This window comes from Schistocerca piceifrons, chromosome 8, assembly GCF_021461385.2.
Source record: "Schistocerca piceifrons isolate TAMUIC-IGC-003096 chromosome 8, iqSchPice1.1, whole genome shotgun sequence".
Classification (NCBI taxonomy): Eukaryota; Metazoa; Arthropoda; class Insecta; order Orthoptera; family Acrididae; genus Schistocerca; species Schistocerca piceifrons.
Window position 1 is genome coordinate 249,662,136 of NC_060145.1, and position 17,779 is coordinate 249,679,914.

The following is a 17,779-nucleotide window of genomic DNA, read 5'->3' on the forward strand; positions in this document are numbered from 1 at the left end:
TTCAATGTGTTTGGTCCAATGGAGGATACACTCTGCAAGAAGCAGCACGCGGATGGTGTGGAAGTTATTGATGCAGCAAGAGGTTCTCTCCGACGTCGACTTGTAGAGTGGGATCATGCGGGCGTACAGGTCCTCCATGTAAGATGTTTGATACATAAGGCAAGTAAATTTGGGAGTGACGTAACATTCTTGTGGATAAAAGGGCATGCAGGCATCACTGGAAACGAGCTATCCAACGGATATGATAAAGAAAGAATTACTCAAGGTACATTCCAGGGAATGAAACTCCCCTGTAGAAGCGGGGTTATAGAAGGAGGCATTTTAAATCACAACAGCCACTAAATACCGAACACAGCAAACAAAATTATACCACAAGTTGAACCAGCTGAAGATTCCTTTGTCAGCATCTGTAACTGTCGTCATAAGTGCGAATGATTTAATATTATACCACATCATAGGAATGTACTTAAAAGACTCGCATTACAGTATTTAATTTCATTCTCTCGAATGTTTATACCTGAAATATCACACCACATGCGTGTACCTAATAGTCTCGGATATCAATATTTGACTTCATTTTTCTTTCGAATGTTTATGTCTGAATATGTAACCATGTATATGTATTTATGTAACTTATACGTTTTAAAAGTACATCTCATGTAGTTCTGTAAACGAAATATACTTGGTGAATTGGTGGATACCATCTAAAATCAAATGAATAAATAAAACGAAGCAAATTTCCAAGATAAACTGTTTGTTCCCTGTCTGCCTAAGCACCCTGATGTCAATATTTAATGATGTTTCTTCTTCCTGCACACGTCGTATGAAATGGTAAGTTTCGTTTGATTGATGTCGATCTAGCCCTGCACCTAGTAATCAAAATAATCATTTTTTTCTCTATCACCAGTAAAATTTTGACATCCAACATTGGCTCGTTATTTAGTGACTTACCACTTTGCAGACATTGAGTGTGTGTTATATAGGTTAATCACTGAAAGCATTCCCAATATACTAAGGAATGAGTGCGCAAAGTGGAAAGTATTGATACAGTAGCAATTATTGACTACAATCTACTTCATTGAGAGTGAACTGTCTAGTACGTCGACGAAAGTTGTTCAGTTACTAAGTACCTTTTATTTCGGAGGATTGCACAACTACGTTAGAGGAGTTGCCCTCTTCTCTTATAAGAGTTCTCAATTTTGTTACTCATACTTTTATGACTATACTGTAGTGTAGTGTTCCTAATGGTTATGTACCTGTTACAATTCACCCTGATTATGACGGTATCGTTTTCACAGGCACAGAAATATCGGAATATTTTGTTTGCATTCTGTTTGTGACAAGTTAATACAGATTTTCGTTGTGGAATAAATGTTGGTTTTCATAGTTCTGTAGTGCAAAATTAAAGGAAGGCAGTGGAGACGTAGAGCGATTTAAGTGCATGAAAATAAATCGGTAGACAACATTTTTACAATAATTCCTGAATTTATTTCATCAAAAAAATATAAATATATGTAGTTTCAAACATACGTGTTGTACAAAAAATGGACTAAGAAATGGACGCTTCCATCTTGATAAGCACATTAATAAACTGAAGAAAAATGTCCAGAGCTATCCACACGAGATAAACTCTTGAGAGATGTTACGTCCATTCGTACGTACACAGTCTAGGTATACGTTAACCGGAATGACGCCAGAAATTTTATCCAAGTTGAAAGTGCCTGGGTTTACAATAAATGTAACTCCACGAAACACCCCAATCAGTAGTATAAAATTTCGGGCGTCAACAAGCAAGAGCTCTTAAGCTTCAGTACAATATAATAAATTAAATGTGTTTAGCGCTGGAAGACTGCCACAGAGAACCACCGCATTTCCTACAATTCTTCGCCACCGTTCGCAGCACATTCTGAGGTCAGAGGACTCGCAGCAGAACAGTTCCCCAGCGGGGCAGCTTGTGTTTATTCTGTTACATGGCGGCAGTAGTGGGTTTACCACTGCAGCAGTATCCGCCTGAGTCATCGGCTCTAACGAGAGGAGCGGCGAGCCACGCTGCCGCCGTCCGTTTGTATGAAAAGCGAGGCAGGAATTAGAAATTTTAATTACGTATTGTCTGAAGGGACCGGCTACGTCTTATTGCTCAACGGAGCTGGAAGATTGCTGCCACGAGCTCGCTGCGAATTAAGGACGTGCGAGGTGAAGCAGAGAGATACGACGTTTGCTTGACCATGAAAAATAGAAGAAGGTTTGTGATATTTAATAGAGTCCTTGGCACGTTTACTTTCCTTGCACCGGTAGGTTGAAACTACCATCTGGGCATGCAGAAGCTTGTTTCTGTAGTAGTAAGTGAAATGTGCAGAAGCAGAAGCGGAAAGTAAGAGACTACTTCACAGTACAGAGCTAGTATGCAGAGTCGCTATCACTACCATCTACAGAGAAGAGGAGCAAAAACAATAAGCATTTTTGCTGTAAGATCGAAAACCTACTAGTAACGGAAAAAGGAATGGAAAGAAACAAGATAAGAGATAGAAAGGGAAAGTGGGAGGGAGACCGTAGGATTAATACAGTGCACAACCAGATACCACGGAAGAAACGAAGAAACAACTCACAAGGAATTGTATTATTCCTGGAGCAACTCAGTTTCCAGAAATTTTACTATGCAATGCGATTGGAGACACTACTTGTAATAGGGAAGTCTATAAAATAAGCAAAGTAGAAATCATCGAACTAGTTACTAGAAGACACATGATCTATTCACAAAAAGGAAGAGAGGAAGACAAATGGGAAGAGACAGTGAAAGAGGAAGGAAGAGAAACACAACGTCCTACCATACATTATAGAGGAAACATTCTAAATACTCTGCCCTTACTTACAACTGAATGAATCATTATGCTTCTGGAGCAGTTCGAATCCAAGAAAGTAACTTGAACTTTCGATCCGTTTGAATGAACAGGTTAACAGGTGATGGTCGCCTGAAGTGGTCTACATGTGCCTCGGTCCATATAGATGGGAAGTTCTGGGGGCTGGTGGTTTACTGTAGATGCTTCCAAAGCTGTGTCGTCTGAGTCCGTTGTCTACGTCGTCGTCGTCACCGTCGTCGCAGTCGTGGTCGCTGCTGTAGACACGACCCCGCCTACTTCCTGCCGGCGTTCTCGGGCTGCGGCGGTTGGCTGGCGATGAAGTCGAGGGCGCGCTGGATCGCCGCTGGGATCGGTGGTGGGGTGGGCAGGTGGGCTCCCTGAGGCTGGAAGCCGTTCTCGTCGGCCGTGTAGGTGACGGTGTAGACGACGCCGTCAGGCCCGGTGTACGAGTACGACCCCTGGGCCACTTGGGTCTCCTGGTCGACGAAGCCCAGGTTCTTGACGAAGCCCTTCTCCTGGGCCAAGATGCCGTTGCCTGTCTCGTATCTGCCACAGAAAAGGTCACAGTGAACAACTGCTCGTGCGACATTCTCCCTTGTCGTAGGTGTCATAATACAGCTTTTGGGGAAAGACATGTAATACAATTAAAGTGGAGCTATTCACAGAGGTCCAGTTCAATTATCGTATGGCAGCGAAACTTCGCTGATATTCTACTACGTTAATACGGAACCGATTTACGCCCGAAAAAAATAGTTCCTATTTTCGCCACGAGGTGAAAATCTGGCGCTGTGAACTCGAGAAAGATATATAAAAATTTTTTCGTATGTAATGCATTAGGGATGGGACATGGGCAGATAATACCAAAAAAGTGAAAAAGGCCTATTGTTGATTTTATTATTAACCGATGTTTACACAGTTTGCTCAATATCAATATCAGCACCGGAGATTTTAACACGGTGCTGTATAGCGCCAGATTTGCACCTGGTGACCAAAATTGGAACTACTTTTTTGCGGCATAATTTGGTTCCTCATTACCGTATTAGCATATCAATCGACTTCCACTGCCTTACGATACTTACAGCCAAACCTGGATCTCCGTGGCAGCTGTATTTTAATTATAACCACCAGGTGCAGTTGTTGTTGTTGTTTTTGGGGGGAAGGAGACCAGACAGCGACGTCATCGGTCATCGTGCCGTGCCCTTTGAAAGGAACCATCCCGGCATTTGCCTGGAGCGATTTAGGGAAATCACCGAAAACCTAAATCAGGATGGCCGGACGCGGGATTGAACCGTCGTCCTTCCGAATGCGAGTCCAGTGTGCTAACCACTGCGCCACCTCGCTCGGTCCAGGTGCAGTATGTAAAAATAAAGAGGCCCCAAAAAGAATGGAAGAGGAAGATCCAAATACTAGATTAAAAATAATTTGTGGCAAGGGCAGTCTTCCCTCCCTAATGTTCAACCTGTACTGCAAGGATCTAATGACGGACAGGAGTGGGATTAAAATTTATAGTGGAAGGATATCAATAAGATTCGCTGGTGAAAGTGAAGATCAATTAAAAGGCCTGTTGAATGGGATGAAAAGTCAAATGGGCAAATAATACAGATTGACAGTAAAACAAAGGAGTAGGGGAAATGTTGTTATGTGCCAACTTAACATCAAACGGCATGAATATCAACAAAAGTAAAACACCGATACTTAAATGTTGTCGAATTACGTAAAGGAACACTGAGGAAATAAGATTATAGAATGAGGCAGATAACAGTAGAAGCTTTAGCAATATCTTACTACAGAAGAAAACAAGATTAGACGAGTGCATCTGACAACTAATGAAAAAGTACTGAATAGAAATGTGGAGAAAAGACATTTATGATACAGCTTCACTGAAAAACAGGATCATTTGAAAGAATACAGCCTCGAGCAAAGAGTAGTAGTGAACTTGGTGATAAAGGGAAGTGTTGGAGGGGCAGATGGTAATAACGTTAGCGTGGGAGACCATGATCTGATGCTAAAACGGTTTGAGTGCATGTAGTGTGAGAAGTGATACACAGATAAAAGTCATTAATGTAACTTCTTCTAAATAGTGATAAATGTGAAAAGATTGACTGAAAGAATACTTTTCACAAGTAATTGCTTTAGTTTCTGCTTTACTTCATAATCTTCCTCTCGCTAGTATATATTCAAATCCTACATCAAACAGTTTACTTAAAAAGGAGTAATTCCAAAATTAGTAGCCGGCCAGAGTGGCCGAGCGGTTCTAGGCGCTACAGCCTGGAACCGCGCGACTGCTACGGTCGCAGGTTCGAATCCTGCCTCGGGCATGGATGTGTGTGATGTCCTTAGGTTAGTTAGGTTTAAGTAGTTCTAAGTTCTAGGGGACTCATGACCTGAGAAGTTAAGTCCCATAGTGCTCAGAGCCATTTGAACCATTTTTGAACCAATATTAGTAGTAAGTCATTAAGATTACTTTAAGTAGTTATACACACAGAAAATGTTAAAAAACGAACAGAAAATTTAAACAGAAATGCAAAAGAGGGCTCCGAAGTAAACTGTCTCGAGTATTGCTAACGCAATTGGAAGTTGAGCGGTTAAACATAAGCGTTATGTCTCGTACTTACATTCACGACTCAGGTCACAGGCTAAGCACTTCTTTCATTGAAGAAAGCTGTTAAATCTTTTTCAGGCAGACAACAACAAAAGCACCCTGTCGTCCGAAGACATGATTGTACGAGAAACGCGATTTTTTCTTCCTTCGACCAACTTAAATACAACTGCCACAACTACGTCGTAAGTGAAACTTAGAGACTGAAGCTGTGTCACTGCAAATAACATAGCACTTCCTTCTAGGGTAGTAATTTATTAGTCATGGTTCTCACTTTTCGTTGGTCATTCGATAATTTAAAATATTCAAATGAAGTTGAGGTGTATTAACCTCGTATGTGATTGCGTGGATCGGAAAATAAGGAAACAGTCGCACTGTTGCTCTCGCCCTCCTGTTTAATCAATTACCGAGGACTTGCCTCTTTTACAGGGAAGATGAACTGCTTTCTCAATCGTTTTCGGGCTCATGATTTCAAATATTTCTTCACCCTGCCAGGTATGTATTACCGAGCTGTTGACGTATTACGAAGTCATCTTCTCGTTCTTGTAGCTGACCTAAGTATGTCTCAATTGCAGACTTGGTAGGTTTTTTAAAGGTCGCCCGAGACAGTGTTTGTGGTAGCAGAAGAAGCGTTTTATTGAATTACCCATTGGCTACGGCATACACCGACGGCTCTCTCGTGACTTTCGAAAAAAACCGCTTGTGAAAGCACGACTCTCAGCCCTACATTTTCTTCCACACCTGTCGGATGATTTTTTTCAGCGTAAGCAAACACTACTGGCATGTTGTTGTACTGTGTATCGATGTAAGGTTATCGACAAGTGTTGTGGTGAATAATCACATTAGTGTCGCTTGCTGTGTAGTGCGATATATTGGTCTGCTGCTACACCTGACAAATTGTTCCAGCTTTCACTTCACGGATCGCACGCATAATGTCAGCAGCACACTTTGGAAAACTCTGGACGGTAGACGAAACAATCTTATCTTGCATTCCGCAGTTTCTGAAGCTACCCAAAGAATACGTACGAATCGGCCTCGGGTGTTAAGAGAACATAGTGGGTGTGAAACGCTTTCGCTTTACCACGCGGAATCGTGGATGGGTCAACAGTGTTCACCTCTCAGCTGGAAAAGCGGTCTTGTGAATTGTCTTACGTCAGTGCGCATCCATAAAGAAGCAAATAACGGCCGGTGTAGTTCGTTACGACAGGTACGCGTCGAAGCCCCCTGCGGTTTGTAAGACGATCTGCCCAGAACGTAATCTGCAGTAGCCTATAGCGTGGTGGGCCAAGAGAAAGTCTTACAGAAGGAGATTTCTGTGACTCGAAAATAGATTTTAAGGATTGGGAACGTGGATATCCTTTTCCGGAAAGACACAGTGCCTCCTTTCTCGCCGCTGACACTCGTAGAAGTCGCCCGCTTAATTCCGGCAGACTTCTACAAGTGTCATCTGGTATGTAAGTATTCCTTGGAGAAAGTTGCGCTACACTGCAACGCTGTACATAAATTTCACAGCTACCACGCTGAAGTTCCGTCGTTGTAAGTTTCCATCTGGAGGGTCACATATTTCCCAGCAACTTTGCCGAAATTTCACAGCTGCACCGAAATATCAACACAACGACCTCATACGTTACCGTTGCAATTTAGTTCGACAGCGGGTATCAGTATCCTGAAAATTGTTACTACTAATCGACAGTGATTGCTTGCCATCGCAATTTCTTCCACCATAACAACACGCAGGACAATGAATTTAATTTTGTTTTTAACAGTTTAAAAAAAAGATACAAATACTGCTAACAGCTATCTGATTGTCTTACAACAAAACACAACAAAACACTGGCCTAAGATACAGCAACACTTTGTTTTCCACTCCATTGTCAGTTGTGTACTTCTTGGACGCAAGCTAAAATTCTCGTTACTGCATTTATTTAAGTCCGTAGCGCTTAAGAAATATTAGATATTTTTAGCTTGATAACGAGATTTGTAACCATAAATCAGCTCTACAATGAACTCTGGAGGCCCAAGATTTTCTGCTGTGGTTCACCAGCAACTCAGGTCAATTCCTATCACAAAGAAAAGCTATAGGAGACACCGATTTCTCGACCTCTAGGAAATAGAAACTATCCGCTGATATAATAGAACAAGAACTGGATGCCGATTTGTAGGGCACAGATGATTGATATTAGACAGAGTTTATGAAGACTTGCAACAAAATAAAGCAGACACCACAGATAACGTTTATTGGACGCCACAGATAACGTTTATTCAGCATGGGATCTCTTCATCGCAGCTCACCCAGTTAGTAAGAGATGTTTGTAAATTATGCACAGAAATCCCTCTAGTGAATTACTCTTCCTGTAACTCAAAACTACATCAAAATCTCAATAGCAGTTTCTGAGTTTTCTTACGGATTATGAATCCGATGTAATTTTGTAACGGCAAAAATATTTTTATGTGATATAATTACAAATTAACATTTCACTTAGGAGAAGAAGAACTCTTCTTAGCCAGTAAAAAATAAAATAAAATAAAATAAAAGTTTTCTGTTGGTAGCCGGTTTCGGTAAAACTAAGTTACCGTCTTCAGATATTCAGAAAGTTTATTACAAACATCTTGTACCAGACATACAAAAAGCCGCCAAAACATCGTTTCCATAACATAACTCGCCTTGCCTACCAGGCTGGCAAAGAGTTGTGACGTACGCAGAAATTTTAATTCTGACGTGCCAATGCGTCGCTCAAAAAAATGGTTCAAATGGCTCTGAGCACTATGGGACTTAACTGCTGTGGTCATCAGTCCCATAGAACTTAGAACTACTTAAACTTAACTAACCTAAGGACATCACACACATCCGTGCCCGAGGCAGGATTCGAACGTGCGACCGTAGCGGTCGCGCGGTTCCAACCTGGAGCGCCTAGAACCGCTCGGCCACTCCGGCCGGCTCCAAATGCGTTGCTCAGTTCATGTTTTATGTATCTATAAATTAAGTGGGAAGATTTTGTATCTGGCTTTAGATTTTTGTAATAATCTCTCTGAAGATCTGAACATGTAAAATTAAGTTTTACCGAAATCGACTGTTACAATTAAGTTTTTATAGCGATCTCGGTTAAGAAGTTCTTCTTCTCCTAGGTAATCACTACAGATCGCCCCCTCTAATTCAACATAGGTAATAAATTGACCATTTTCAGGTTTCTTCCTTTACTTGTGCTCTGAAACCTTCCTTTTACCTATATTTCAACGGGATGGCTTTAATGAGTGAGTTTGCAAGTTACACAAAATGGGCCTGTATTTTGATCGCGTTGACCTACATCGTCAAGGGACCAAAGACTTTAGTATGTGGAATAAGTTTGAACTTGATATTTCTTCTCGTTCCTGACATACAGTGGTCTTCACAGACAGACAGACAACGAAGTGATCCCATTAGGGTTCTGCTTTTACCATTGAGATACGTAATCATAAACATGAGGATATTCTCGACAGAGTTGGGAAGGAAAGGAATAAATGGAAAACACAAGGAGTAGAGAGTAGAATATAACCAACTAATAAGCGAAGACTTATGTTTAAGACGTAGTGTGACATGAAGCGGTTGGCACAGGAAAGGAAAATGTGGCGAACCTCGATGTTTGTAGAGTTGGCGTATTCTCACTCGCTACACGGAGCATACGTGTAGGGGTCTTACCCGTATTCGTAGGATCCGTCGGCGGCTGCGTGCGGGACGTTGTTGTAGGCGATGATGGGCACCGCCCTCAGGTCGGCAGGGCTCAGGTTGTACCTCTGGGCGGTGGCAACCGCCAACAGGGCAGCGACGATCAGGGAGACCTGCACACATAGAGAGGCGTCTAGACTTGTCGGCGAGAAATAGGGACTGCAGAAAATATCTAGTGTTCTGTAGTTTAGGAGTTTGTAATGTAGATGGTGGCGATGGGCCCTGACTGTGTTGCTCATGAGAGACAAGAATTCGTGGTACGTTATTTGGGCACATAAATGTCTAGAATAGACCAGAGAGAGCTTAAGGTCCCCATGAAACTAACAGATCTCTAACAACAGTGTCAGGATTTAGACTTTGGTGAACAGTTTATGGATTAGTATGAAGTGTACGCCTCCAAAACTTGACTCTGTAAACAACCAACGTTACAGGAATTTAAAACACTGAGATTCATTGACGAATATGTACTATGAAAGTCACCACCGTTGCTCCCTTGCTCACCAAGTATTGGTTTGGAAGATTCCTCAGACCTTTACGGACAAACATTATCTGGTTGAGCGGCACCATGTTCCCGTCAGTCAGTTGACGTTGTTTACAAAAGCCTGCTTTCTATGACCTCAGCCACTCATTACTGTTTGTTCAACAAATGAAATGTTTGAAGACGACTGAGTCAGCCACCTGTGTACAACTTTTCGGCATGAACATTTCCACTTACGGCTGTCAACAAATTTCATCTGTAGCAATTACAGTTTAAATCATCATTATAAATCATCGTCCAGCGAACTCTGTGTATGCCAAAGGTGAGATGCCTGAATCGGATGTGAGTCAATGGCGGCATTAACATGAGAAACTGTTGTTGTTGTGATCTTCAGTCCTGAGACTGGTTTGATGTAGCTCTCCATGCTACTCTATCCTGTGCAAGCTTCTTCATCTCCCTGTACCTACTGCAACCTACGTCCTTCTGAATCTGCTTAGCGTATTCATGTCTTGGTCTCCCTCTACGACTTTTACACTCCACGCTGCCCTCCAATACTAAATTGATGATCCCTTGATGCCTCCGAACATGTTCTACCAACCGATCCCTTCTTCTAGTCAAGTTGTGCCACTAACTTCTCTTCTCCCCAATCCTATTCAATACCTCCTCATTAGTTATGTGATCTACCCATCTAATCTTCAGCATTCTTCTGTAGAACCACATTTCGAAAGCTTCTATTCTCTCTCGTCCAAACTATTTATCGCCCATGTTTCACTTCCATATATGGCTACACTCCATACGTATACTTTCAGAAACGACTTCCTGACACTTAAATGTATACTCGATGTTAACAAATTTTTCTTCTTCAGAAACACTTTCCTTGCCATTGCCAGTCTACATTTTATACACTCTCTACTTCGACCACCATCAGTTATTTTGCTCCCCAAATAGCAAAACTCCTTTCCTATTGATGATGTTGAAAATCTGTTGGCATGTGTGTCTGACGAAACTAAAATTTGTAGACGCCCATAAGCGGGAATGATCATGTTCGAGTCAAAAGTGCGTCTATAACATAACTGATGATAAGAGAACAGTGATCACACACGAATGATGGGAAGCTGAAAGACCGAACTTCATGCAAAATGTCCTGTGCCTTCAGCAATAACGTAGTCTGAGACGCTCTGAATTTACAAGAAAATAAAATGTGGGAAGTTAATTCCTATTCTCTACATTATAACCAAGATTTACGTAAAATTTGGCTTCAGAGGCGTGTGAATAAATGAAAGAGGGGACTGAAACAAAAATTGAAAAATATGATCAAACTGCACAATTTTTGTTTCGTTGCTTATTACTCTGACTATTTCTCAAGACTACTCCTCCTTTTGAGAACCAAACATTGAGACCGCGTAGTAGATTTCGCATATCTTACATACTGATAATGATTGCAGCTACTGTTTTCAACGTATCGTATTACACTTGGACGTTAAAGCAAACGACTGAGTAGAGTACAGCACAAGTGTAGTGACAAGCTAGAAGAACGAAAGATACGCTTTTCACATACAGTCAGCAATACATCCTACCAAATCACCTGGCGAAAGTTTAGTGACCATAACAGACAAAGCTTTCTAAAAGCACAGTGATGTCGAGAAATGCCCATAAAATTAAGGGAATGAACGTCTATGTGAAAATGTTTCTACATTTGTTGCTGTTTTAGTTTTCAGTCCCAAAATTTATTTATTTCTCTATGCTAGTTTATCCCGTGTAAGCTTCTTCATCCCCGCACAACTACTGATACCTGCATAGTTTTGAACCTGCTTTCTCTATTCAAACCTTGGTCTTTCTTAATAATATTTGGCCTCCAAACTTCCCACTAGTCTACTATTAACGATTCCTTCATATCTCAGAATATGTTCTGTCAACCGATCCTCTCTAATCAAATTGCGTCGTTAACTTCTTTTTTCCCCTATTAGATTCTATAGCTCCTCACTAGCTTCTCGATTTACCTATGAACCTAAGCATTCTTCTGTAGTACCACGTTTCAAGGCCTTCTTTTCTCTTCTTGTCTGATTTACTTACCGTTCACGTTTCATTTCCACACAAGGCTACCCTCTAGGCAAATATTTACAGAGAAAAAGTCCAAACATTTAAATTTAAATTAGATATTAAAATATCTTTCGCTTTCAAAAAGACTTCTCTTTGTGTTGCCAGACTGCGTTTCATATCTTCTCTATTCTGGTCATTGTCAGATATTTTGCTGCCCAAACAGCAAAACTACCACTTTTAATCCACTCCAATTTCATATGCATGACCTGATTTATTAGCAGTATACTCTATTAACCTTGTTTTACTTTTACGCTATTTTAGAATAATAATTTAAAAATTTAATTTGGAGCTACTTCTCGAATTTTCACAGCGTAGTGCCCAGGTGGCGCAGCGGTTAGTGCATCAGCCCAGAGAGCAAGCGACCTGGGTTCCAGTCCTAGCCTTGGTACCAATTTTAATTCATTGCTTCAGCCTGTTTTCATTATCAAAGATAAGTTGAAAATTATTATGTCTCTGGAACATGTAAATTATCTGATTAATTGTCGATTTGTGTTTCTTTCGAAAAACGAATGACGTTCCAGTCACTGGGCCAAATTATAATCCCAGGTCCTTTTTGAGTCCATCTGCCCAATTTCGTGAATGTTGGACACATTCATTAGTAAAGGAACTGGAGGAACTTTGTCGAAAGCAGGCGCAGTAGCAGCTCACCCCCAGCCGCGAGACAGCTTCAACCTCGACCTGGGAAGACAGTACTCATTTCGCGGCGTAAATTAGTTTTACGTCCGAGTCTAGGACCTCGTCCCCCTTGGTGCGGTGTGTTCCGTCAGTGGGTCGCTGTGCGTTAATAATCCGGCCTTCCGACACACGTGCGTTCAGCCGACCGCAGACGCCTAACGGCGTACTAAGGGACGGATTTATGCGTGTCGGGTGATAAACAGCGACACGTAATGCGTTTGCCACTACCTACGCGTCTGGCTTAGCGCCGCGGTCACTATGGAAGTTGGGAAGAATTAAATAAACGAAACTAAGAAGGTCCTCCTATATGTAAATGAGTATCTTGCTGGCACAATTTGTTTAATTAATCGCTCCCGAAACCGGTTTCCTTGTCCTCCTCCAGATGCATTATGGAAGGATGGACGAGGTGTCCAGGTGTTCCGGGAGAGCTAATTTGAATTTTTAGTGTTTGCGCGCAGCGACACGTCCTGTAAAACAAATGGGCTGTCCGGATTTCCTTACATGCAACAGACAAATTCATCCACCAGAATCAGCGAGTAATATTTTCTCTAATATAAGCACAAATCCAATGAGGTGACACCTAATCTTCCTTGTACTGCTGCGTTAACCATTTACTCGTAGTACTGTCGCAAGTTAATATGTCAGCACACGGATATTGCTTGCCCATACGCGGGTATGAAAGTAGTTTCGCCTTCCTTTCTGGCTCTCAAAGCCAGCACAGGAAATACACACGAATACGTTTGAAGAGTTATCTATTTTTTTTCTCACACTCATATAAAATATGTTGTTTCCTAAATCTTAAATGGGTTTAGTCAGACAGGCGAAGCCTATGTTCAACATCCTTGCTCGCTCTTCCTGGTTGAGGTTTGTAACGGTTACCCCAAATCGCCTGAATGTTTTGCGGGTTGGTTCCTTTAGTAACACTTCCTTCTCTTTCCCTGCACCGTCCAGATAAGGGGCTATTGACCTCAATATCAATGCGGCTGTAAGCTCCAATCTATTTTTCTGCCCTCAACTCCCAGCCGTGATGCACTTGAAGTGCAATAAAATGCCAATATTACCTGAAACGTTTAGTAATTTAAGGTCTTTAAAGCGCTAGTCTCATAGCCTGTAACCGAGATCAGTAACGTGCTCTTATGTGATGGCACTGGAATCAGACGTAACGTGTTCGAATCCTGGAGGTGGAACAACTTTTCACTACCAACCTATGTCCGACAAATGGAGGAGACGTGGTGGTATAAATTTCCTGGTAGGCAGTTTTTCCACCGGTGTCCCTGGTTTAAAAGTTCCAAATCTCTCTTTGTATTTCATGGCGTGACGATATGTGGCATTGTTGATGATAATCCCACCAACAATGATTTAGGACATTCACATTTTCCTGTACCATCAGAGATGAACATGAGTTAAAGATCGTGTAACTTCTTAAATTACTTACGTTTATTCTTACGTTTTAAAGGCCTTCATCAGTGTTGTATATATAAATAAATAACCCCGCTGAAGGCGATTCGCAACAGTGGCCGAAACATTGTTCTATACAAGGGTCTGACGAGGCAGCTACGTACTCCATAAAAATTTTTTTAAGAAAATGTCAATCGCGGAATCCTTTGCTGTCACGTTCAGTGGGTTGGTAATTACAGCCTAGCTGAAAACAATGAAAGACGTTCCGTTGCTATGCCTTAATCTGCTGACAAAATATCGAATTTGCTGCTAGAAGCATTTGATAAAATTTGTTTCAGGACGCTCAACGGCAGTCTTTCAAAATATGGAGTAAGTGCTTAGTCAGAGTAAACTCATCCCTTGTATGGAATATTCTTGGGAGAATGGCTGATGGTCGTATATTAACGCCGTGAAAGGCTTTTTGGCAGTGAACATTACAGGGGTTGCTTATCTATTTATAAAAGTGGATAGTAATACGGTACATGGGGGCGTACATGTCTACATGCACTTTTATACTCTTTCCTTAGATTGGCACTTGCATTAAGAAATATTTCTCGGTGTTGGTAGTCAGTTTTTGTTACTCCTGCTTGTGCATGGTAAAATGCATGAGATAAGCGTTCTGATTAAAATTTACAGATGTGGTCCCTCATCTGACTGCGAAGTTTGACCAGCACAAGTCCAGAAGAATACAAACAACAGTAGTACGATCTACAAAAGAGCTTTAGGTACGAGTCAGTCTGTCGGTAACCTGAAAACTTGCAGTCAATTTCCTCTGCGCCTCGATTTTAATTACACAATCGAGCAAGACAATAGTGAGCTGTAGATGACACATTTGGAAATTTTGGTAACTGCTGTTGATTGAGAGACGATCAGAAAACAGCGCTGCAGACTGTATCATACGCGTCTGCGGGAGCCCTCGAGATCTCGAAAGACGTCGTCTTGACCCCAGTCACGCCGTTCTCAGCCACGAGACGAACGCGACTCGTAGTGGGTGAGGCAGTAGTGACCTACGCGTGGTCTCCCATTTTGCAAGGGGCTAGTCGGACGCGATGCTCAAGGCTGAGCTACTTTTTGAGGCTACTGTTTAGATAATTTGGAGCAGAACTGGTCAGCGACCACTTTGGCTTCACTGAAAGTCTCTTCCTCACTTAAAGCTTCACGTCGATGCCTGTAGGGTAACTATCCTTAGAACAGTGGCAATTACCATAAATGGAAACAATATCTTGCGAATTCTATAGCCACCCGAAACCCCCATATTCCACTGAAAAAAACAAGTAAGTACATAGCAGAGGAAGTCAGAAGGTAAATATCCGTAAATCATAAAGATGGGTTAGACTGAATACATTGCCTTATGAGAGTAGACATGAATTTTGGGAAAACATAAACTCTCAAAAGCCAACTAGAATGCTGGGACTCCAGTTTAAAATGGTTCAAATGGCTCTAGGCCCTATGGGACTTAACATCTGAGGTCATAAGTTCCCTATACTTAGAACTACTTAAACCTAACTAACCTAAGGACATTACACACATCCATGCCCGAGGCAGGATTCGAACCTGCGACCGCAGCAGCCACGTGGTTACGGACTTAAGCGCCTAGAAACGCTCGGCCACAGCGGCCGGTGGACTCCAGTTAGCAGCGTGAATATAACATGCGACTAGCGAGTTACAAACCCACGTCGAAAATTTTATAAACATGTAAACCAACCGACAACCTTCGTCTTTTCTTCGACCGTTTCTCAGTCTTTGATACATCTGTCAACAGTCACGTTCCCAAAAGAGTTTCTGTAATACAGACTGAACAGTGAATGTTTTCATATTCCGGAAAAAAATTGTCGGTTGTAATAAGTACGCGTCAAATCTTAGCTTCGTTGTGTTTTTGGAGATAACCAGATTTGAAATTGTTGCCCACTTTACAACTATGCAAAATTTGCTAATTTACAGTAGTGGTATCTGTCGCTGTCAAGCTTCCCATGGCATTTCTACGGCGTTACACATGATCGCTAGGCTGAGATATCGAATTAAAGCTATCGAATTAATGACGCGCTGATTGTGACGATACACTGAGTTTGGATGGCTTCATATGTCCAATCGAACATGTGTTACGTTTTCTGTGTTGTTCCCTAATTACTTGAGGCGAACGCTCGATTCTTTGAACAGACACGGCCGATGGAGTCCCTCCCACATACACTATTTGGCACGTTAGTCTACAACTCCAATTATCTCGACAAGGACGGAGAGTTATCTTTCTTTCTCTTCCAGAGCTCTTCGTGGTCACGTGTCTTACGTTACACCAGTTGTTCTAATTCCATACGAATCCTTGTTTCATGATAACTCATTTATTCCATCTGACGTCTTCGTCTAATTTCCAACTTTTCTACGTTTTCTCGCTGTTCTTCAGTCTCCAAGTCTCTGTTCCGTACTTACTCAGGTTCCTTACTCCAGTACGTCCAGCTGAAAACTTTTCTTTGCACATTGTCAATAACGAACAAGAGTTTCCTGTCTTACGTCATCACTGCCAGCAGAAAATTTCTAATAAAATACATTAGATGGAACGACTAAATTTAATCGAGATGACAACACACTAACACAGACTGGGTGTCCGGAGATCCCAGTTCGGCTATAGAGACTGTTTTTAGATGTTTTCCAAAGAAACACGTGATACGTTACAGAACGATTCTTGAAAAATGAGCTCGACAAAATTTCTTTTCAGTCATTCACAAAGCAACCTTCCGTTCTGAAACAGGAAGAGACCACAAACTCAAACCTTCCTACCTTAGAACTGAATCAGGTGCTGTAATTGATATTTCCTCAGGGATACTTCGCACTAGAATGCAGCGTCGTGTTATTTCAGAAACCTTCTCGCAATGATTTCGTATCGTCTGCACTGACCTATTTAGTGATGGATAGGTAAACTAAGCGAAATATCGCAGTGGTTGCGACTATCTTCGGTACCATCCACTTTCTACCTATTCGTTTTATGTTACCGAAACCAGAAGACACTTTAAAATCATCCCTGTGAAGAAGCGGCCCTAAATATCGTTGTCCAACTAACAAAGATCCGCATCTACATTCGATCACGAGGTGGTCTTATTAAAATCCGGCCTCACTTGAAATGTAAACAATGACTACAGAAGGTAACATCTTATGAGTTTCTACACTGCGCCATGTTCCTTTTGGAAGTTCTTTAGTAGTCGACATTTAGAACCTTCTGCTGCGGTTTTCCTTCAGGACTCTTCTATTATTCCCGATGTTTGGGCATCCGGATAGACTGAACGAGTCCTGAAAGTTAGCAGAGTGCTCGAAACATTAGCGCTTGAAGAAGAAGTTTGAAGAGATCCATGACAGGGTCTAACAGCTCAGAATAAGTTTACCTTTAGTGACCAGGAAAGCCTGTTGACATATAATAAATACCGAAGTCGTAACGGCATCGCTATATAATTCTGAATATGCAAGTCAAAAATCACATATACGTTAAAGCAGAAATGTATCCGAAAATGGAGTGTCCCACGAGTGGGTCACAAGATAACCGTATCAGAACAGTGGTCGAGTTCGTACCAGCTTCATCATGTCTGCGGCTGCGGCTTTGGAGCTGGGTCGTAGGTGGAAGGCGTCGATGTGGACTGTACTGCCGAACGTGTGGCGCGCGTATTTATACCCGGCGGGCGACGGGGACGGCGGCGGCGGCAGCGGCGACGCGGGGGCAGGTGTCCACAGGAGAGGTGTGGGGGCGGGGGGCGTGATGCAACGCCGGCGCGTCTTCACTGAGGAGCGTCCGAGACCGCACCGCCCCCAGCCACGCCGCTCCGGCGTTTTTCGCAACCCGCCTTCCACCCATAAGCCGGTCGGACCCCTACACCACCGACACCGTTGCCTCTCGTCGTTCCCTGCACCGCGCTAACAATTTCCTCCGCCCAAGGTTACTTTTAATT

General features: G+C 42.2%; 1 protein-coding gene across 1 annotated transcript; it reads right to left on the reverse strand.

Moving 5' to 3' along the window:
- Nucleotides 1-1,483: 1,483 nt before the first annotated feature.
- Nucleotides 1,484-17,468, reverse strand: LOC124711290 (endocuticle structural glycoprotein ABD-4-like). Its single transcript, XM_047241294.1, has 3 exons — nucleotides 17,406-17,468; nucleotides 9,134-9,273; nucleotides 1,484-3,404 (listed from the first exon to the last, which is right to left on the reverse strand). Exons 1-3 carry the CDS (start codon nucleotides 17,415-17,417, stop codon nucleotides 3,131-3,133), a joined length of 426 nt encoding a protein of 141 aa, XP_047097250.1. The 5' UTR covers nucleotides 17,418-17,468; the 3' UTR covers nucleotides 1,484-3,130.
- Nucleotides 17,469-17,779: the final 311 nt, after the last annotated feature.

Bases quoted from the DNA above. Each gene is read 5' to 3' on its own strand.
- LOC124711290 (XM_047241294.1), bottom strand. The intron at 3,405-9,133 runs GTAAGACCCCTA...TTTCTGTGGCAG, and splicing joins GACGGATCCTACGAATACGG to ATACGAGACAGGCAACGGCA.